The 23,599-nt window shown below is 35.8% G+C and overlaps 1 protein-coding gene across 14 annotated transcripts in view; it reads right to left on the minus strand.

The window, feature by feature from the left end:
• Kdm6a (lysine demethylase 6A) overlaps positions 1 to 23,599 on the minus strand; it is an 87,717-nt gene that overhangs the window by 44,549 nt on the left and 19,569 nt on the right. For 13 of the 14 annotated variants that reach the window (XM_040733686.1, XM_040733680.1, XM_040733685.1 and 10 more), the window contains exons 3-6: positions 18,211 to 18,319; positions 17,308 to 17,357; positions 14,744 to 14,802; positions 7,381 to 7,501 (exon numbers count right to left, since the gene is read on the minus strand). In XM_040733686.1, coding sequence (XP_040589620.1) covers positions 7,381 to 7,501; positions 14,744 to 14,802; positions 17,308 to 17,357; positions 18,211 to 18,319 — 339 coding nt within the window. Of the gene's footprint in view, positions 1 to 7,380; positions 7,502 to 14,743; positions 14,803 to 16,097; positions 16,318 to 17,307; positions 17,358 to 18,210; positions 18,320 to 23,599 lie in introns of those variants that run through there. The other variant, XM_040733688.1, reaches the window with a different exon arrangement.

Here is a 23,599-nt window from a genome sequence, read left to right on the forward strand (position 1 = left end):
CTAGTTAGTAATCTCCTTAAATTCTGTAGCCTGAATTTGTGGCCACATCTACCCATCAATTCATCTTTAAGAACTTGTTTGTTGTGTTTTTTAACTCAGGTTTTTCCAATGTAATCATTCCATTTAGTCTCCTAAATCTTCACTGTTGCCGGTATTTTTTCAATGCAGAAGTGGCTCATTAAAATCTTAATAGCCTAGGAGTGTTAGTGCATGCCTTTAATCCCAGCACTTGCCAGAGGCAGGCGGATCTCTGAGTTCGAGGCCAGCCTGGTCTACAAAGTTCCAGGACAGCTAGGGCTACACTGAGAGAAACACTGTGTCAAAACATCAAAAAAAAAATCATAATCATCAACTGGACACAGTATGTATCCAATATGCACAGACAAATACCAGAATGAGGAAACCGGATTCTTCAGTTCTTTCCACTAAGTGAACAACTTGAAGCTATTCAAAATGAGGCTGATATGCAAAAACTTGTAATGTAAAAACGTTATTTTGGAACATAACCTTCTTTAAAGAGAAATTAAAACATACTGATTGCTTCATAAATTACAGTTTAATGCCAAATATAACTAAAAACTGATCATATTTACTACCACATATATAAGCAGTTAGGACCTTTTCAAATACTTTTCATAGATACTGAAGTATTTCAGACATTTTACAACTTTCCATATTGAGGACACATAATCAAACTGAGAAATAAATGTCAAATACAAAGAAACCTTGACAGGTAGAGTGAAGTAGAGAAATGCACCAGTTATTAAATGTCTACATAAATCACTTGAGTTATCACCAGATAATGTTAACAAGTAGTAGGGAAAAGAATGAACAAAGAAAAGATATCACCTTCACAAGTGAGACAAAATGTATGGAAAGCAGCCAGGAATAGCATGTCAAAAGGAGCAAGCGTGTACTATCCAATTGAAAACAGGGTTTAATTCATAAGAAAATGAAGTGGTTTCCAATATCCATAACCAAAAATCAAATACCTCCTAACCATAAAAGTCAAGCAAAGTCTTAAAATATAAAAGAACCACTAGTTGTTCTGAAGGAAGAAATACACACTGTAATTAAAAGTAGGAAAGAATTACTAAATATTCTACTAGAATACTGCTCTAATGGTTTAATATATGCTTAAACAAAAGAAACAAGTATTAACACTCACCTCACAACTTGGAAGCAACCTAGATGCCCCTCAATTGAAGAGTGCATAGAGAAAATGTGGTACTTTTACATAATGGAGTACTTCTCAGTGGAAGAAAAACAATGGAATCTTGAATTTTGAAGGCAAATGGATGGAACTAGAAGAAACCATCCTGAGTGAGGTAACCCAGTCACAAAAAGACAAACATGGAACATACTCACTCATATATGGACTTTAGACATGGATCAGGGGAGTGCCAACCTGCAATCCCACTGTCAGAGAGTTTGGGAAACATGGCACCCCAGAGAAGGGGAATGGGGAAGAGGGATGGGGGAACGGGAGAGGTATCTGGGGAAAAGTAAAGGGGAGAAGAGGAGGGGAGAGGAGGATATAGGGGAACAGGAAGGTTGAGTCTGGGGAAGAATAGAGGAGAGAGAAATCATAATAGAGAGCCATTGTAGGTTTTAGGAGATATCTGGCACTAGTGAGATTTCCAGATATCTACAAGGATGGCACCAACTATCAAACTAAGCATTAGTGGAGAGGCTACCTTAAAAGCCCTTGCCAAGTAAAGAGTCTGACAACTACCTTATGTGCCATCCTAGAACCTTCATCCAGTGGCTGATGGAAGCAGAGGTAGACACCCACAGCTAAACACTAAACTGAACTCCTGGAACCCAGTGGCAGAGAGGGAAGAGTGATGAGGGCTCATGAAACCACAGAGACAGCTGACCTAAACAAGGGGGAGCTTGTGGATCCCAGACTGATGGCTGAGAGGCCAGCAGGGGACTAATCCAGACCCACCTGCATGTGGGTGTCAGTGAGGAGGTGTCCGCAATCTACAGGACCTCAGGTACTAGATCAGTATTTATCCCTGGCATACAAATGGACTTTGGGAGCCCATTCCACATTGAGGGATGCTCTCTCATTCTGGACACATGGGGGAGGGCCTAGGCCCTGCCCTGGATGAAATAACAGACTCTGGAGATCCCCCCATGGAGGGTCTCACCCTCCCTGGGGAGTTGAGTGGGAATTGGATGGAGGACTGAGTGGGTTGATGGAAGGGTCAGGGGAGGAGGGGAGGGAGAGGGGGCTGGATTGACATGTAAAGCAAGTTTATTTCTAATTTAAATAAAGATATAAAAAAACAACAACAAAGAATCACCTCAGAAGGCTTAATACGTGGTAACCTCATCCTGAACATAGTGGTATTGCTACCAATAATGGACACACTTTAGTGTGGAATTCATTAAAAAAAAAAGGGGGGGGGATTAGAAATACAGAGCAGACCTTTCTCATAACATATACAGCTTCTATGACATACCAATACAATGTCAATTCTTTAGTGAAGAATTTCTAACACTAAGTCTTAAGCTTTCAACAAACTTTCTAAACTACTGGAGGATAGGGGAACTTTCCAATCACCTTTTTAAAAGCTAAATCCTATGCGTAAGATACTCTTTCAATTCACTTCAAGACTAGAAGTTCCAAACTGTCAGAAGAGGTAAGATAGGAACAACATAAAATAAAGAGAGAACACATCAGTATGAAGAAGGGACAGTTGAAATAACAAAAATATAAGGTCAATAAAGAAACACAGATAATGAAGTCTTATTTGGGTAATATAGTAAACCAGTTTACAAATTCAGAAATGTTGTGTCCATCACGAATTAACCACAGGAGGTATTTGCTGGCCAATTTAATGGGGAAAAATGACATAAGGACTGAAAAATGAGGTCATTAACTTCATATTCTGAGGATGGGCAGACTGACAAAAAAAAAAAGATACACAGTCGATGCATGGTAGTATACACATCATCACACATACCATAGGACTTAGGAGACAGGAAGAAAGATCAGGAATTCAGGGCTAGGGACTGAAGATATGGCTCAGGGATTAAGAGCACCAGCTACTCTTTCAGAGGATCCAGATTCAACTCCCTACATCCACATAGTAACTCACAAATTCTAGTCCCTCGGGCACCAGAACACACCTGTGAATCCTCGCAGTGGAGCTTGAGACAAGAAGATAGCAAATTCTAGATCATCTCAGGTTAATAAGGTATTCTTATAGCTGGTTTAAAAAAAAAAAAAGAAACAAAGAAAGAAAGAAAAGAAAAAACACTACAAGATACAGAATGATTGAGTATATGAACATAAATATTTATCCACATACACTTTTGTAACAATATATGCTTGCTATGAGAGCTGTTAAAATAGTTCCAAATAGATTAAATCAGTTTTAGGGATAGTGTGAGAGTCAGTGAAGAGGACTAGGCAACCTATGGGGCCCTGGACAGTGGATCAGTGTTCATCCCTGGCATATAAACGGACTTCGTGTGTCAGCCTGGATTCTTAGGGAAGTGCCTGGACCCTGCCCTGAGTGAAATGACAGACTCTACATATCCCCTATGTGGAAGGAAATGGCAATAGGGTGGGAGGCTGGGGGGGGGGGGGGGTCAGTGGGAGGGGAGAAGAAACTGGGATCGACATGTATAACAAGCTACTTAAAATTAAAATAAAATAAAAAATGAAACACTGAAAAACAAACCAGGAGGCTCTGGAATCCATTTCTTACCTGGACAAAAGAAATCTATTAAGAAAATAAAATTTTTTATTTTTGTTTAACTTCGAAAAAAGCTAGCTGTACATGTCAATCCCAGCTCCCTCTCCCTCCCCTACTCCCTCACCCCCAACAACTTCCAACTCCCTCCCCATTGCCCTTCTGCTCCCCAGGGAGGTTGAGGCCCCCCATGTGGAATCTCCAAAGTGTGTCATAGGCCCTCCCCCATGTGTCCAGGCTGAGAGAGCATACCTCCATGTGGAATGGGCAAGTCCATTCGTAAAATAAATTATTTTTATATAAATGTTTTTATCATTTAAAAAGTAGCATGCAAACATCTTTCTTCAGGAAAAACAAGCAAATGACAAACAAGAACTGATCAGAGGCTAGATCTATATAGCTCAGTAGTTATGGGTGTTTGCTGCACAATCAGGAAGATTGCAGTTCAGATGGCAGCTCCCATGTAACAAGCAGGGTTTCATGTGAATGTCTGTAACTTCACTTGTGAATAGGACAGAGAAGGAGAATTGCTGGGGCTTGCTGGCTTCCAGCATGGCTGAGAAACTATGAGCTCAAGGGTTTAGGAAAAGACGATGCCTCAAAGGAGTCAATGGAGAGTAAAGAAGACATCCTCTTCCGGGTTCCAAACCGGCACACATATGCACATACTTCCACAAAGTTAATTTTTAATAAAATCTGATCTGCAATGGAAGGAATATGTACAGTACCCTCACTACTATTCTTTTTTTTCATCTCACTCCTCCATGTGTAGGAATAGTATATTTAGTGATTGAACCTACTCAAAGACTGAGATAACTTTTCTAAAAATGACATTTTCTTTGATAAACAATTAGGAATGGCCACCTGTATTATTTCTAGCTAATGAGATGAAAGGTGAAATACTTCTGAAAAGATTAACAAGAAGATAGAATCATTCTCCTGAATGAAAGAATGATGATCACTACATACTGAGCATTACTCATAAATGATAACACTATATTAGAAACATACACTACTAGTATCCCTTCTCCCCTAAAAAAAAGTTAAGATACAACTAAAAGGAAAGTTTCTTTCATGAAACTTTGGGTCAATTTACTCAACTAATTAATCCTAACGGGTTGACCTCACACATGAGCTACTTAATTAAATGTATTTGTGTTTGTGTGTGCATACATGTGTGGAGGTCAGAAGACAACTATGTTGATACTCTTGAACTAACTCAAGTCATCAGGCTCTGTAGTGATATATTATTTGTGATTTATTAAAGCTTGCCTGAGGATTCAGAAAGCAAAGCCTTTTTTAAATCCTAGGACTCAGGATTAAGAGGCAGATGGATCTTTGTGAGTCCAAGGCCACCCAGACCTACAAGAGTATGGCCCACATCTTTAATCCCATGAGAGGTATATAAGACAGGAGCAAGGACTCAGTATCAGGCATTAATTCTTCAGCCACATTGAAGTCTCAGGGTTCTCCAGCCAAGCTGAGGAGAGGCAGCAGTCTGAGGATAGGTGAAAAGCTCATGTGTGGATCAGCCCTTTCTACCTGAGCTTGAGGTGAGAGCTAGTGGCCAGCTGTTTTGCTTCCCTGATCTTCAGGTTGAACCCCAGTATCTGTCTCTAAATCACTGATTTTTGTGATACAAGGCTCAATGAAAGATCTTCACCTGCTAATGCTGTAGCCTAAACCATTTCTTCCAACACACTGTGGTACAAAAAAATCTGATGTGGTAGAAGAGTCATCAGAGGTTCTCTTAGCCAGATGGAAGTAAAATACCAGCGAAAGAAAGAAAGAATGAATGAGTGAATGAATGAATATGTGGGTGAGTAAGTAAGTAGAAACTGGAGGCAGTCTAAGGAAGTAGACACACCCTCCTCCTTCCAATTCCCCCCTCCACTCACTGCTAAGCACTTACAATCATACACTAAAATAGCTGCTCTTGAACCAAAAATGCTGAGATCAATGAAGGGAAAAATCAAAGCCATCAAGAATTCTTAAAGTCACCCATGTTAGTGGAAATTTAATAAATATTTGGATACTATCTATTATTTTAAATAAATGACCAAAAAATATAAAAGAAAGCTGCCTTTATTTAGAACACTTTTGGTAAGATAAACATCATCAAGATTAATAGCCTTTTAGCCCTGAAAAACTATACAGGAATATTTGAGATGAGTGTGAAACATGAATGCTTCTAGTTAGCTTTGGAACACTGTCCCTCCTGATTTAAGGGAACTTTTTAATATTGTTGCTTTCTTGAAACCAGAGATTTTTATCCATACAATTACTAACCTTATCATTCTACATTTAGGAATAGTTATATTATATAATTTGGAAAACATCGAATTACCATCCCCAATGCATACCAGAAATAAAAATTGTTAAACTACTATGAACCCTTCTGCAACTTAAGAGGGATATTTTAATGATACTGTGAAGTGGTCAACTTTATTTTGTGTGATAAAAACATAGTTAAGAGTCTTTAATAGCTAATAAAAACTGACTATCCAGAAGGAACTTTTATAAAGTGATATATCTAAATTTATTTTCCACTTCAAAACCAATGATATATCACAGCATATTAAAAAAATTTTTTTCACAAAGCTAAGGAGAACTGTAAATTCAAGGTATTACACTCCCCACACTACTAAAGGTATTCTGGGACCTATTCCTCTACTGAGCTTACCTTCAACTAACATGGTCTAAATTTTTTACAATCTATTTGTCTTAATGTTCTTGATTGCATAACCTTCATCAGCATTGTTCCTTATGAAAGCATTAATAATTGGAAAAAATCAGTATTTGCATAATTTTCTACTTTAAAACCCTAGAACAATTAGGCAAACTTATAGTTGAAAAAACAAAAAACAAGACACCTCTTGGCAGTTCCTCACTAGTGAGTGCAAATTATAGCCAAATGTGAAGTTATTCTTTATCTCCCTTGTCTACCCTTCCCATAACCTTTAGAATCATAACCAATATAAAACAAATCTCAGCAACCATTATAGTCATAAAACCTTAAGTGCATAAAATCTTAAACGTGTCCCTAAAACTTGTAATCTTTTCAAATTAAAAAATGTTGTTGTTTTCATGAAAGTCTACTAACGATGTCAATGAAGGCAGATGGAATTCAATTTAAAATGAAAATTGGGAGAGATATTAAATGTCCACTGGTAGGAAGATACTCAACCAACAACATATTATCTTTAGCCAATAATATTTATACTTACAAACAAGCAGTCCAAATGCCATGAAAATACTCTTATTTAAATACAAAACGTCTTGCTGGCTGAAGTAGACAAATCTATAGTCATGTAAAGAAAAACGGTCGATAGCCGGGTAAAACATTAAGTAGCTGTCTGTGACCACTACATAGAGGACAATCGCTTCTTCAGGGAATTTCAGGTGCCCCAATATCCTTTCCTGACAGCCTTTAACAAAACTTAAAATGAAAGCTTAATTATGGTATGATTAGTTACCAGGCAGCTCCCAGTATCAAACACATTGCATTCTGAAACCCAATTTTCTTCCAATTCATTTGATGTAGTTCCTTTATCTAAATAAATTTTCTATGAAAGTGCCAATATAAGTTTCAACATTTCTCAATGCTCTAATATTAAACAACAGAGAAACAGAACATTGTACCTTGAAAAAAAAAAAACCCACAACCTACCTTTAAACTAGACTCATAGTCTGTGTTCACTTTGAACATAAGCCCAAGTCGTAAATGAATTTCCTTGGCTCGACAAAAGCTGGGATCAACATAAAGCACTTCCTGAAATGCTTTAATTGCCCTGAAAGAATATAGACATAAGATATCTTAAGTTTTTAACACGTGCATGCATTTCTGCTCGGTAGTACAGTAAAACTTATTTTATGCAAAGCTATTTTTAAATGTCAGATTTATAAAAATAATGTAAATTTAAATGTCAGATTTATAAGTAGAATGTGAGTGTTATTAAAAACTGAAAAGGAGTACCTACGCTTTTAATAATTAAATGTATATGATTCAATTCTATATAAAAGGGGAAAGATAAATTTAACTACAAATTATCCAAGCAAACAATATTTCATGGTTTATTAAAATTCTGTGTAAATAACTAGTTTCACTGCTTCTGGAACTTCTTGAGAGAGTTAGAGTATATAAGAAAGTTTGATTTTAAAGGAAGAGGGAAAGTTGAGGAATTAATCCTATTTCGATTATATAAGTCTTTTTAAAAATTTGTGGTTTGCTTTTCCATGTTTTGGAGTTCAATTCATTTGCATCTTACTTTTATAATGCATTAGTAACGAGTTTTCGTTTCTATAGTAATGTCTAAGAACTTCCACACTATATATAAGACCATCGATACTTTCCTTGGTCTATCAGTTTCTTGCCCTAAAATTATCATTGTACACCTTCTTTCCTTTCTTCCCTTCCTTCCTTTCTTTTAATGGGACGGGAGGGTTGATTTCAAGCAGAACAAATTCAGGAAAGAGAAGCTTCTTGCTCAATGGACTTCTATTTTGTCACTGCTTAAATTGATCATGTTAACCACCCTTGTTCAAAACGAGTAAACAATGGCAAAATGCTTTTGTTTAAAAGTTATAAATCTATTGGAATGAGGATGTAGTTCAGATGGTAGAGTGCTTACTCAGCATGACTGAAGCTAGAGGTAGGGAGACAGAAGGTAGAGATCAAGGAAGATGATGAGTTTGGGGTCAGTCTGGGCTATGAGACCCTGTCTCTAAAAATATAAATGTCATAAAATTCTTGTAATTACATAAAGGAAACAGTAAAATAAAAAAATCATCTACTGAGTTATGCTGAATAGTATTGAAATCCTATTGGTTTAAAACTTCTACCAGTATCATATATTCTTTGCAAAGCTCTTTAAGAGTTAGCACTAGTCCTACAGTCATTTTGAATCTTAAGAGTTTTCAAAAAAAAAAAAGGCTAACCCTTTGTACAAGAATATTAAACCACAAAGTATTTCATGTGTCTTTAGTAAACTTATTCTGATGAATCACGCTTTATCTAGTATTTTTTTAAAAACTATATGCATGTTTATTTACAATATTAAAAGACTTCTACCAGGCAGTTTATTTGGCAGGAGGAACATAGGTTTGGCATCAGACCTTTATACCTCTATATTGCAGTAGTTGACTTTCTTCCTGAATAAATAGGTATTCAGCTGCTAGATGATTTTTAATAAGTGTGTGGGAAACGTATAATATGAGAGGGGTCAATAAGTGTGTGGGAAATGTAGAATATGAGAGGGGTCAAAGGGTTGACAGAAAAGAATGGGGTGGTTTAAATTCTTACATCAAAATGTGTCAATGAATGCAAGCACAATAAGAGAAGACAGTGCATGTCTGTGGATAGAAGCATCAAGAAGGTTAAAAAAGGGACTAAGAGCTCAGTGCAAGAGTGTATGAAGCCCTGGGTTCAGATCTAGCAGCAGTCCCTTGCTCTCCACAAAACAGGCCAAGAAGACAAAGAATACTTACCAACAAAGTATACCAATTGCAACACATACAGCATGAAGAAAGAGTTCAGAAGCGTCTATGATGGTGGTAATGTATTGCTTCTTCACCCAAATGATGGTTATATTAATGTCTATTTTTTTAAAGATACCAGTGTCATGATATATATTTATTATTTAAACCATTTAAAGTGTACTTGTACTAAGAAAAACAATGAAATAAAGATGTAGCTGAGCCTAGGTTCCAGCCTCAGCACTAAACAGACTAGAGGTGCTGGGAAAAACTGACAATCTCAATGACGAAGCAGAGGCAGGAGGATTAGAAATTAAAGGTCATCCCTGGCTACCTAGCCAGTGATTAAGGTCAGCCTGGGATTCATGAGATCCTGTCTCAAATAATATAAAAATCATGTCCTTATGAGTTGAGTCAGAAAAACTGCTAAGCAATGTCCACAAGTGCCAATAAAAACTCCAGTCAGGTCTGAGGCACAGACATGAAAGAAAAATGGAAAGGCAGAAAAATTAGCAAAGACAAAAAAGTTTGAGAGGGGGAAAAACTAAAAGGTAAGATTGCATGACACTGTAACAACACGCCTGCAAAAGTGTTTCCTGTCTAAATTAAAATTCTAGTTCTTCCCCTAAATGTAGTGCTTTTGGATGTGGACAAGGATGGTTTTGTTTTAACATAATTCCTGAGTAGATAATCAGCCTAGATTCAGAAACACTAAATACACATCCGTAGAATATTGATAAAATTCCTTAAAAACTTTGTGTGTGTGTGTCTGTCTCTTGCATTTATTTTCTCAAATAGGTAGGTCTTGTAATCGCCTAATAACTGTAACACTAATAACTTAATAAGCATACCTTTGTGTTACATTTAACATCTGTGGGTAGTTGCCAGTCAGCTCCAATCTCATCTGGCTGCTGCTGTTTTTCCCTAGTTGTGAAATGGCTTATTTCTTTCTGCAAATACTGGCACTCGTATCTTCACTACTTCTTTATGCTATCTATATTCTCCTGACCTAGAATATTTTCGTTCTTTAACTTCCTTCTAAATTGATATCAAGACTCACCATGCAAATTGAGTATTAACTATTTTCCACTTAGTGGAAAAAGTAATTAGATCCTATCTATATATAATCAAATCATGTTGTTTTCTACCCATGATGCACTGTCTCCAGTTTTTCTAAGTTTGTTCCTTCAGGTCTGCATCATTCTTCTTCTCTGTATCATCCTCATCATCAACAAGAACAAATCAACTTAACAGATGTTAAATGATGCCATCACTTGAATACAACCAATGGAAGAACCGTCCTCACCTAACAGACAATACATGTATTCACATATCTAAGTTTGGTTTTCTGCCTAACCTTTGGTGTCTTTTCTCTTGTATGATACTTGAGCATTCCACATCCTAGGAAAATAGAAAAGGGGGGTACCACTAAGGTTACCTTCAAATTTTGGTTATTGTTATATTTTATTCCTATGTCTCCAAAAATAGATGGAGCCAGAATATGGTCTCTGTAGCATAAACTAGAGAACATTACTATTAAATATTTTATCCTGATCGAATTTTAAAGCATGGCAAGTGGCTACTAAAAGAAATACTTTGAAAAAGCAATGCTTAGAAAGTTTCAGTTTTCAAACTGGTAAAGCAGATGTTCCACTGGGAAAAAGATTTTTTTGAGGAACATCTCTCTGTGCCTAGAGCTGTTGCTAATTTTTAATAGTCTAGAAACAAGTTTTATGTCACCAGATTATTTCACTTAATCATAAATTTAAAAAGAAAATTATAACAGCCTAAATCCCCAATAGCACTAAATTCCACAAAAACACTCGTGCTAAATATACATTAAAATAATGGTTACTTTTAAAGCAGATTTCTAGAAAAATCGAAGGAAGGAAGGAAGGAAGGAAGGAAGGAAGGAAGGAAGGAAGGAAGGAAGGAAGGAAGGAAGTCTAGATCTATAGCAAATAACAAAATGCCCCTACCATTTTGACACATTTGTAACAACAAATAAAAAAGTTGAGGTCTCTAGGGCTAATAATGCTACGTTCAGTGTATTCCCTCAAAAACAGATGAAGGGTCAGTGAACAAATTATATAATATTTCATATAAATTAAAGAATAGTCTAGCTCTAAATTAGCAGTAAAATATATTTTTATAGTATATAAGGAACATATACATAATACATTCAGAAATTTCCAGGCTCTTTTAAAGAGAAAATTGGAAAGATTTGATGAAATAATCAGAGACAGGTGGAAAAGATTTTCAAGGATGGAAATGGAAAAGAGAAAACAGATCAAATAGGAAATGGCATGAACAAAGTACAGTGGTAACAAATGTTTCTGGTCTCTTTAGGAAATGCTAATGTTGTGTGACTAGCACAAAAAATAAACTCGGGCAAGAACTGGGCTACAAGGATCATTTGAGGTTGAATTAGAAGAGGCAGGAAATGTGAGGCTTAGAAAGAGCACGTTGCAGGTTCGTTGTTAGTGAATCACTCCTTCCTCTCTAGCCCTCTTTAGAAAATCTTCAATCACCACTCAATAAGTAGGGCACATTTTCTCCGCCTGAACTGTAAATTTCAAATACTTATCCCTAATTTCCCTTTAGTTTAACTAACCAAACTCTTACAAATTCTTTCTGGTAAGCGTTGTGTTACTAGTAAACTGATATTGTCAGAACTGCCTTAGTGAAATTTTCTCCCCTTCCCCAACAGAACAAAATAGCTCAATAACCATTAAATGTGAAGTTTTCCCCAACTCCATGCCAGACAAACCTCGGGATCAACGGTATCAAAACTGCATTAGGTTTACTTCCTTTTCTCTTTCATCCTATCAGAAAGCTTTGAAACCATCACTAAAGCCACCCACTCAGTGAAATGAACACACAGGAGGAACAGAAATTCCCTCACCCTTAGGAACATACAGGACTGAGAACTATAGAAATGAATCCTAAAAAGCAGTACTATTAATGTGTTAACATATGTCCTTTAAAGTTCATCTCACCTTACTCTCCTTATGATATCCTATCATAGCTGTCATTTATGTTTGGGAATCTAAATTCCAAACCCCATGCATGTAGTACAGAACTATTTATCTTTTACATTTGATTCAGTAAGACCATGCTACTATTGATCAATGAAAAGGACACTAACAGAACAAGCCAGAAACAGCTGCTAAGGGCTTTTAGAGAGGTATATATTTAATGATATGGCTATAACCTATACTAAAACAAAAGTTTCTATTCCTTCAATTAAACTTAGAAATAGTTCATTTTCCTCATCTTTTCCTGCCTGTCTAAATTTCTTTATACTACCACTTGAGGATGCAAGTCTCAAAGTAACCCTAGCAATTGACCACTTTCATGCACATATGCATGTACAAATAAAGGAACCACTTTAAAAGACCAATTTCTAGTTCTCTACTATGCATATTTTATCATGTGTTTCCATCTTTCTTTCTCATTCTGGGCATCTTAGCTTAAGCTCCTAGATTTGAGTATTAATAATAACAGAGCCAAATAATCAGAATTCAAATGAGGATCTAACATTTGCTCCAATATATTAGTACCCACTATGGGTTCCTCTTCCTAAGAAGAGGCTGTCACTAAAACTAGAAAAGTTAACAAATGTATGAAGAAGACCCAAAAAAAAAAATCAACTCAAGAAAAAATGAACAGCATAATCTGTCAAGAAACTGGTTAACAGTAAAAACGTAGTCAACAAAGTTGCTCCTAGTAATATATTAAGTGAACATTACCAACCTAAATACAATACTCTAAGACATCTATTTATAAAGACAATTAAAGGAAGAAAGAACCTTTCTAACACTTCAACAAATTTCAAGGAATTTGGTGTTCAAGTAAAAGTTCCTAATAGCAGTCAATATTTATCACCAAATATGTATAAAATAATTTTAATCTAAGAAAAGTATTATCATTTCAGTCTGCACTACGAAAATCTCACCAAGGACTAGTGTGTGTTTTCTACTTTTGCAGTTGAAAACAAACTAAATCAAAAATCAGAGGTGCCGATGGTGGGGTGTGGGGATTGACCAGCAAGCAAGAGAACACATCGCCAGGGAAGTTTTTTGAATGAATGTATTATTTCAGGCAGCAGCCACAGCACTGAAATTTAAGAGATAATGGTGGTGACCAAGAATAAGCCAGGTAAGGTGATGTATGCCTGTAATCCCAGCACTGGGAAGGAAGACATGGATGATCTTATGTTTCATACTGACACTGTCTACTTAGTAAAAATTCTGGACTAGCCAGGACTACCTAGTAAGTCACTTCATTGGATTGAGTTTCCCCCGCCCCCTTATTCTTTTTAATATTTTTAAGGGGGAGTTGCATGGAAGGGGCTTGAGAGAAATGGTATAATTATTATTTTAATTTCAAATAATAAAAATAAATGTTTTAAAATGGAAGTTTTATAAAGATAATCATAGCTTTGCAATGTTGACAAAGCAAAGCATCTTCTGGATGCTTAAAATACTCTATATTAGAGCACAAAGGTGTACACTAACTTATATGATCAAAATTCAACCAACAAAACTAAACGCTGAGAAGAAACTCCAAACTCAAAAAAAGTTTCCTTTTTTAAGAGAGATGAAGGAAATCATTGTCAATATAATATTCAGTACACACATCAAGTATATGACAGAGTTGTAATCTTTGGCCAGTCATCAATCCCCTTCCTAAAAACTTTTTAACCATGTCCACTTCACTTAAAAAAAAAAATCTAGCACACAGAAGAGACAAGAACAAAAATAAGATACGCTTCAAATTAAAAATACCTACAAAGGGATTTATAGTTTAGAAAACATGCCACTCTTGAGCGACCTTCAACTTTTTCAAATGGCAAATGATTATACAGTAGCTTATTTTTGAAGTTATATTATACAGTTTAAAGTTAGAGTATGAATATTGCTACTCAAATTCTATCTTCTTTTTATTAGAGCATACACTAGCTTGTCCGGTAAACAAAAAAGCAGTGATAGAAAGAAGGTCACAGTAGCAGGGTCCCATATTTGACATCTATTAAAACTTAGGTTCTACTATTATAACTCATTTTATAAGAGAAAGAAAACAGACATTTAATCTAGTACTCAGCTGCTAAAAGCTAACAAATGTGGGACAGGAGAGTGTGGACAACTTTTTAAGGAAGTCAGAAAAAGTTAACAAATAAAAATCCTAGCCATCATGGACATTTCTCCCACAGAGAATGAGTTTAATCATATTCATTTTCCAGTTTAAATAATGTAGAGGTCACCAGTCAACAGTGAGTAATGGAGAAATTCTTTATGCTCTTTGACTAGGATCTTATACCATGAATAGTCTTTGAAAAACACAAATAGCTCTAAATAATCTAAGGTGTGTCAATACTTCTGCAGGAACAACCTAATCACCTCAGAAAATTACTAAAAACATAAGATTTACTGACAGTAACATACTTTATATTTAACATACAAACCAAAAAATACAAATAGAAGCCAAAAAAACTAAAACAAACTATTTATTAGAAACAACTGGAGCTAATTGTCTGTATGGGTATGTCAACTTACCACTGAAATGCATTGTAATGGAAGTAGACCAAACCAAGACCGTATAAAAATGCAGCATTCTATAAAGGAAGGAAAAAAGGAAAGCATTTTATGGAAAACATTTATTATGTAATGTATATTATACTGTTATAAAATATGGTATTCACAATATTTTAGTTCGTAAAATTATTAGCCTGTGTAACAAACACCAAAATGACAATTACGAGTAAGCAGATGGCACAGAATCCAATCAACTTGGAAAACTACTCTGGTTTCTATTTAATAAATTTGTTGGGGTGAGGGAGGGAACTAGCAGAATTTCATCAGCAAATTTAAAATAAACACCTATTCCTCAAAAGAAAGAAAATGCTTGGATTGTGCTATCCTACTTTCTCCCATATGCACATGTATGTGTGTTTTCTGTGCCTCCTGCCCCAGCCCCCAAATCTTGAACTACCACCAGAAAAGCAAAAGTTCAACAGAAATTCATAAAATACATCTACAACAAATTTTACCATTAATAAAAGCAACACCTAGTGAATTACATTTATAGGTTTAACCACTGATTTCTTTTGTAGTTTAAAAAACAGGAACTAGCACTTATTCTTACCCATTTCATCTCCCTGTCACATCCAAATAGCTAATTACTTTTACGTTTTTTGTTTGGGTTTTGTTGTTGTTGTTGTTTTATTTAGTTTTGTGGAGATAATAGACTTGCTATGTGCCTGGCTCATCTTGTACTCACTACACAGTAAGGCTAGCCTTGAATTAGAAGCAATACTCCTCCCTCAGTTTCCCATGTACTGGATGCATATACCATCACACTTTACCATACTCATAGTTTACAAAAATGGCAAACGTTTGAGCATACATATATACTATACCAAAAATACAAATCTGCTTTAGTAAATCGTTTCTAGAAGTCAAGCTTTCATACTCTCCTTTTCTCAAAACTTCTATTAAATTGTTATAAATTTCTCTACTTCTTTAAGCATTAAAAAATTTAAACTATGAGTGGGAGAGATGCTCTTCCAGAGGACCTGGGTTCAATTCAATTCCCAGCACCACATGGCAACTCACACAGTTCAAAAGAGATACAACTCCCTATTTTGGTCTTCTTCCTTGGGCATCAGGCACATACATGGTACAGAGATGTACATGCAGGCAAAACAACACAAAATAAAAATAAATCTCAGGAAAATTCAAACAATTATTAAATTGCTTCTTTTTTCAGTTATATTGAAACCTACAGGTTTCAGTACTGGTTAGTAGTTTATTTAGTGAGTTAAGCTAGTTGGACACCTGTGAGGAAGTGAAGTGGTAAGGAAGGAAAGAAAGAAGGCTAATATAGGGTGAATTATGGAGCACATTATACTTGTTGGTAACTGGGACTCAATCTTGCTGGAGATCTCTGGTAAACAGTGTGGAACATTCCTCAGAATCATCTTGCCACTAGGTGTAAGGGGACCAGGGCACACAGTCCAACAATGGTTATAAAACACTAGTTTGAGAAAAAGAAAAGGTGTAAACGGGTTCCGCACATGATTTTTTATAAAAATTTTACTAAGACCATTCTGTACATTTCCTTTGAAGTCTATGTGCCTTCTGAAAACATTAAAAAACATTTAACTGTAAATCTAATAACGTGGTGATTTACTTTCATTATATCCTCATTACCCCCAATTTTCTAAATGAGAACATTATGTGACTAAGGGATACACAAAATTAAAGAGTTAAGAAGGTCTCAACATCCATTTTGAAAATTGATATTTAATTTTCTTTAATTTCATTAAAATTGTTTTTAATAAAAATCATTCATTTCCTATTTCATCTTCTGAAGGAATCTGAACAATACTAAAGAGGCTGCACAAAACTAAAATAAAATGCATTTCCCCAATTCTCAAAAAGAACATGTAATATATGATACGATAAACATACTCCAAATTAAAAAAGTCATGAAATGCAGTATCTATAAAGACAACTACTATCTTGGAAGAAGGAAACACTAAATCAACAAGTTACTCTGTGTGTGCGTGCGCGCGCGTGTGCGTGCGCGCACGTCTTCTATTTCAAGAACAATCTTACATTCATTCTCCCAATATCTTTACTTTGTTTATACTTCACCTTTCTCTCTTTTTAGGAAACTTGCCACACTATAAATCAATTTAAATATATAGTATAAAGATCTCAAGGAGAGACTACAAAAGGACAACAAATACATGAGCAAAGAGGGGGAAATGTAGTTCAGTTGTAGAGTGCTTGTCTAGCAAGTACAAGGCCCTCAGCACCACACAAACGAGTAATCCAAGCACATGAGAAGTGAAAGCTGTTAGTTGGCTTATTTTTCACTTATCTCACATGCATTCATGGTTGGTCAATAAAAAGTCAGCAATCTAATACCTTTTAATAAAATAGTTAATAGTAGTTAATTAAAAGACAACAAACAAAACAATACTGATTTCCCTTTTCTAATCTCTTGCATTTTCAAATAATAATAAAAGCAAAACACTGAAAAGAGCGCTACATTTTTTATAACAATAACCAACAAAAACAAATAGGAAATAGGCATGAAAATGTACACCAACCTTCCAGTAGTCAGACTGTAAACTGTAGTACCTCTGGTATGCGGACAATGCTAAAAGAAGGAGAATAAATTATGAGTCACAATCTTTAAAATCAATGAAAAGTTTTAAGAAACATTATTATAGTGTTTAAAAGCTGCCTTGCTGATAAGCACTGATTTTTCTCTTGAATTCATAAGATAAATTAAAGCAGGATAAAACCCTTCATTTTAAGATCCTAATAAATTTGTGTTTCTTAATCCACAGAAGTCAGTGATATAAAGGATATACAAGTACCTATCACCTGAGTCATTCTAGTAAAATCTTCTTAAAGCATTCCTTATTTCTAATCTTTATCTATTAAAAAAAAAGGTTTTAGATATTTTAAAAAATGGAGAACGATATACTATATACTATTTGCCTTTAGTTAACATGACTATAGCTTAGAGTTTTATTCAAATATTTTCTAGTTAAGATGGACAAGATTTACAGAAAAGACCAGGAAGAACACTAATTTTTTACTACCTTTCCTGTAAGCCCTGGAGGAACTTTTCCTTCCAATTCACCCCTCACTGGGGTCCTAAAATGGCTAGGCAAGCACTATCACTGAGCTAAATTTCAAACACTAAGATAACAGCATTTAAAGGAGGGGTTTTCATGGAACAAAACAAAACCACAATGCAATAAGGTTGTTTTTTGTTGTTTTTTTTTTGTTTGTTTGTTTGTTTTGCTGAGCTTATTTTATTGATGATTTACCTGGAGCAAATCATCATTTCCCACTTCCATCTACTCTATTTTTTTTATAGTTTACTATAGCTCATGAGCTTATAGCTGCTTACAAATAAAAGTGGCAGCACCCTGCATAATTATCATTGCTTTAAATGCACATCTGATTCAAAGAAATCAATAAACAGAAAAACAAATTACCTTTTGGATAATCTTCCAATAAGAGGTTGAAATGACCTAATTGACAAAAGAAATCAGACTCCACTTTTCCTTCAGCTTTTAAGATCAGAGATTCGTAGCAGCGAACAGCCTGGAAATAAAAGAACACAAATGTTTAAGAGATAGGTTAAAAAAAAAAAAAGTCAGGCGTTGATAGCTCACAACTTTAATCCCAGCACTCAGGAGGCAGAGGCAGGTAGATCTCTGTGAGTTAGAGACCAGCCTGGTCTACAAGAGACAGCCTCCAAAACAGAGAAACCCTGTCTCAAAAAACAAACAAAAACAAAAAGAGATAGGTAAAAATCCTAAGAATATATGAATATATTTCCTCCCTAGGATAATGTATATATATCCTCCACTAAATCATCATCTACAAAAATCAATATATCTTTCTTATATCTCAATACAACCGGGGTGTCATTCTTTAAAAATAATAGCTTTGTTAAGTATTTATCAGAAGTTCCACTGATATAGGCATAAATGTCTTTCCCATCTACAAAACTCCAAAAATGTTTGATAAAACAAAGGAGCACTTTGACAATTCTGTTCATAAATTACAAATCTAAACTATTAACGTATCTCTGTCGATACAAATAAATTTATTCTCAAATCAAACATTATCCATCTTTCATACAAGATTGAAGAACTTAACTGAATTAGGTGAAAACTCATGCAATCTCTGTAGTAAGAACAGCCACCATTTAATACTCAACAGTTCACTTTTTGCCAAAATCTATACCAGATTTAAACTGCCTTCCAATTACCTTTTCCTTATTATAAAACATCAGTCAAACACATTAATTCTAACTATCTCACACTCCCCAAATATTTATATACCCTTACTCTCCTATTTCCTTTCTCAGAAAACACAATCTTTAAGGCTGTTAACTCCCTTGAACACTGAAGAATACAAATGACAGAGTTTGGTGACATATTCCAATTGCCATATACTACAGATCATGGGAAACTTATCCTCTCCTCTCTTACCTTCATTTTTAAGAGACCTGACAAAATGATTAAGATGTCAAAATTGGTCCCCAGAGATGGCTCATTAAGTGCTTGCAGCATAAGCCTGACAACCTGAGTTCAGATCTCCAAAACCCACGTGTAAAAAAAAAGGAAATTTCTCTTTAAGAGGTCACACAGTACTTGGCACAGGACTAGATACACTTGTTTCTTCCATTCACAGGCAACGACAAAGTTCTTACTCTTACAGTCTTTTTATCAATGTCAAAATTTCCTTAAATACTCCATAATGTTTCTGTTGTAAGGCATCCTAGAGTCATCAAGGCCAAAAGAAAAATATATATGTGTGTGTGTGTGTGTGCGTGTGCGTGTGCGTGTGTGTGTGCGTGTGTGTGTGTGTGTGTGTGTGTGTGTGTGTGTGTGTGATTTCTCAAATCTCTGGGTAGCCTCTCAGGTTTGGCATGTACATTAAAAACACAATTTCAATATTTTCATCAAAATTTCATGGAATGTCTACTTAGAAGGCCTTCATTTTTCCTCATGTACAGCCCTGAAGTGTAGAGACTGGAACAGTTTCAAACTGTGTATACTGAAATTTACTATCTCAAGAAAATGTATCTGCCAACAAGTTTGGAGAACCTATCCCAAACGATGTAAATACTTAAAAGCTTAAGAGCTACAAAAGGGTTTGAGTATCAGAATACAATTTATTACATGCTAAGAAAAACCAGTTGTTGAGTACAGTGTGGGAAGTACTAATTTTACAATGTTTTTGTAGTTGTTTTTTTTTTTAAGATTTATTTATTTATTACATATACAGTGTTCTGCCTACATGCCAGAAGAGGACATCAGATTGAATTGCAGATGGTTGTGAGCCACCATGTGGTTGCTGGGAATTGAACTCAGGACCCCTGGAAGAGCAGTCAGTGCTCTTAACCTCTGAGCCATCTCTCCAGCCCTACAATAAAATGTTTTTAAAGCTACTAACAGTATTGTAAATAAAACTTTCATTGAAATCATTTTGTATTCTTTTAAATTACGTTTTTATTCCCTCTTCAATGTCTATGTTCACCCATCCTATGATGTGTATGCAGAAGTCACAGGTAACTTGCAGAATCAGGCTCTCTCCTCTCTCCATGTAGGTTCCAGGGATTGAACTCAGGTCATCAGGCTTTGTAGCACGCACCTTTACTCACTGAGCCATTTCTTGGGTCTCTGGTTTTTGAAACCCTAGGTAAGGTATATAGACACTTCTCCTGACTATCTCTCGTTATTTACTACTATTAACTTGATAAGCAAATACATTTCTTCGGTGAAAAGTATTCAGAATATAAACACAAAGAAATCTTTAATGGTTTTAGCAAAGAAAAAAATCCTATTGCCTTTAATGCCACACTATTACTATGATTGCATACATTCTATTTCTCATAAAAGAGTGACTGGTAGAGCACATAGCTATGTATGAGGCCCTAGATTCCATTCCTATCACAGGAAAAATTACTTAGGTGTTAAGTATGAATCTTTTATGTTCAGTATCTAACAATAAATACTTCAGATTTTGGAATATTTTACAGGCAATATTTAAACAACTTTATTCAATTTAAAAGATTAAGTGAAATGGCTGGGTGGCATAAGTACAAGAAACAATATAAATGTAAATTAAAGAGCTAGGGATATGGTTCTGAAGACTCACGTTCAGTTCCCAGCACCCAAATCAGGTAGCTTACAACCGCCTGTAATTACAGCTACAGGGGAATTCAATGTCCTCTTCTGGCCTGTGCTGATATCTACACACATGCACATACACACATAATGAAAAGTAACAATCTTAAATGTAAATTAAAATACCACAATGGTTTTAAATGAACAGAATCTCTTAAACTGCATCAAGACAAGCGTGTGGTCTTGCTCATAATTTGTACAAGTCAGTCACAAACATTCAAGATGGTTTAGAGACATTAGGGCACATTGGCAGTGATAAATCAGATGAAATATGACAGCTAAAAGAGCATTTATAGCCCAAATTAATAATAAAATAGATTTTACAGCTCAAAAGCAGTCACCAGCTCCTTAAGGTCTAGTACTAACAACATTATCTAAGTTATTTGAGTGCTATTTTTTTTTCTTTCTTAGAGAAACGGGGTTGTATACAATTCAGGTTGGCCTCAAACTAAGGCTATTCTTAAACTCCTGATTCACCTGCTTCTACTTTTCCAGTATCAGAATTATAGGCAGTAGCCACTGCCCTAGATGCCTCAGTGTTACATTTTAACAAGTGACATACAGGGCTAAAATTTATCGTATTAAAAGTTATCTGGAGTGGGGTAAGGCGGTTGTTTGTTAGCTCCGTGGTTAAGAGTAGTGGTAAGGTGTTTGAATAGAAAGAATGCCTAAGGCTCTGGGTTCAATTCTAGATATTTTAAACTGTCAGGCGAGAAAGTTAATTAAAACATCAACAATAACAATAAGAAAGAAGACGTAAACACAACTAAAGCAAATGGCGCATCTAGAAAATGGTCAAGGCAAAACGAATAAATTGTAAACTACTAAGATCGGGCAAACAAGATGGCTCTGCCTCTAAAGGTACTTGTTGCCAAGCTTGATGACACAAGTTTGATGCTCAGAACCAACATGGTAAGAAAGAACCTGGCCCCCACAGACATTGTGAAATGTACATTCACACATACACAAAATTTTAAACTTAAAAAAATTAAAATATATACATATATTAGAGATGGCCCAGTAGGTAAGAACATATGTTCTAGAGGAACCAGTTTCGGTTCCTATCACTCACATGCCAGCTAACAGCCATCTGTTCTAGTTCCAGAGGAACCAATAACTTCTTCTAGCCTAAACACAAGGCACACATGTGGTATACAGATTAAATGCAAGAAAAACACCCATAGACATAAAATAAAAATAAAGTAAATCATGTATAAATATATATAAAATAAAATGGAGTTAGCCCACAATGAGAAGACAATACCCCCCCCAACTACATACCCCATGCTACCAGATATAAACCCCAATGTCAGGAACAGGGTACCTGTTTTTGAGTTGTTGGCCAACAGGGTCAGATAGAGCCCTCCACCCCAACCATTACAGACTATTGCCAAAACTCCTGACTACCCTCCAGAACCTGAGAGTAAGACCCTATTGCTGAAGACACCTCAAACTTGAATCACAGAATATGGAGACATCAAATTGGTATTCACCTGCATACTTTATCCCTACTGGCTAGCATCCATGCAGCTGGAAAGTTCTATGCATGCTGCCAGAGGAGAAAAGCAAATCTCAATCTCACCCAGCTATGAAACCTGCAAAGTACAATGACTGGCATGACAAAATAGGTCCACTAGCACAAATGTTATAGGAGTCATCAACCACTTTTTGATGGCATCAAAGGCCTACTTCATAATATGGAACTGAAACACTGCACTATTAAAGGGGTCAAGAACCCATGGCTACATAGGTCATGGGACCTAGGGGAAACCCAATACTATTACTCTGCTAAATGGACATAGTATTAAAACAACTCCTAATTACTGAAATCACCACATCCCTAGACCCTCAACAGAGAAACTTCTTGACAGTTAACACAGAAGCCCCCAGCTGGCCAATGAGCAGAGAATAAAACCCTACTGAATGCTCAACCCCAAATCAGACATTCATTATCTCAGTACAGAGTTTAGGGATCTTTGTAGAAGGGAGGATGCTACGATTGTTAAGAGCCAGTGGTGGGTAACTTCATGGAAATAGTGTTTTCCAGACATAACAGAGCAGATACTCACGTGCACTCAAAGTTGTGACACCATGTACAAGACCTGCAAAAACTCCAGCCAAACAAAACCCCAAAATAGAAGTCAGAAAGTGGATATGTAATCCCACCACTAGCTAAGGTGCTACTAACATCTAATGGCTACTGAAAGGGGATGTGACCCATATACCAGAGCAGGTCCCAACCCCCAAACTAGCTGGTGAAAGTGCCTGCATGCGCATATGTGACTGCATTTTCTGTGGGATGTAGGGGGAAAGCAAGTATTAAACTACTTGACTGAGAGAGAGACTCTTATTTGGGTAAAATATATTGCATTTTGAAAGATTTCTTAGGTTTTTATGAATCTATATAAAAGCCCTTTAAGAATTATACGAGAGAAAACTGTAATGTGAAAATTTACATAGCATCGATAGTATAGTAGAAACGAGAGGACTTGAGCCAGACCAATGACTCTTTACAATAAACACTTACAAGATTTATGGACAAAGGAGTTTACTGTGTCACACTGCAGCTTCCATGAAATTTTAATTTCCCACTTTTCTGTCTTCCTTTTTTTTTATTAAATTTTGTTTTATTTTGGGAGGGGGTGCAAGGGAGAAAGGAGGGCAGATGCGATGGGACAGGGAA

This window comes from Mesocricetus auratus, unplaced genomic scaffold, assembly GCF_017639785.1.
Source record: "Mesocricetus auratus isolate SY011 unplaced genomic scaffold, BCM_Maur_2.0 Super-Scaffold_100033, whole genome shotgun sequence".
Taxonomy (NCBI): domain Eukaryota; kingdom Metazoa; phylum Chordata; class Mammalia; order Rodentia; family Cricetidae; genus Mesocricetus; species Mesocricetus auratus.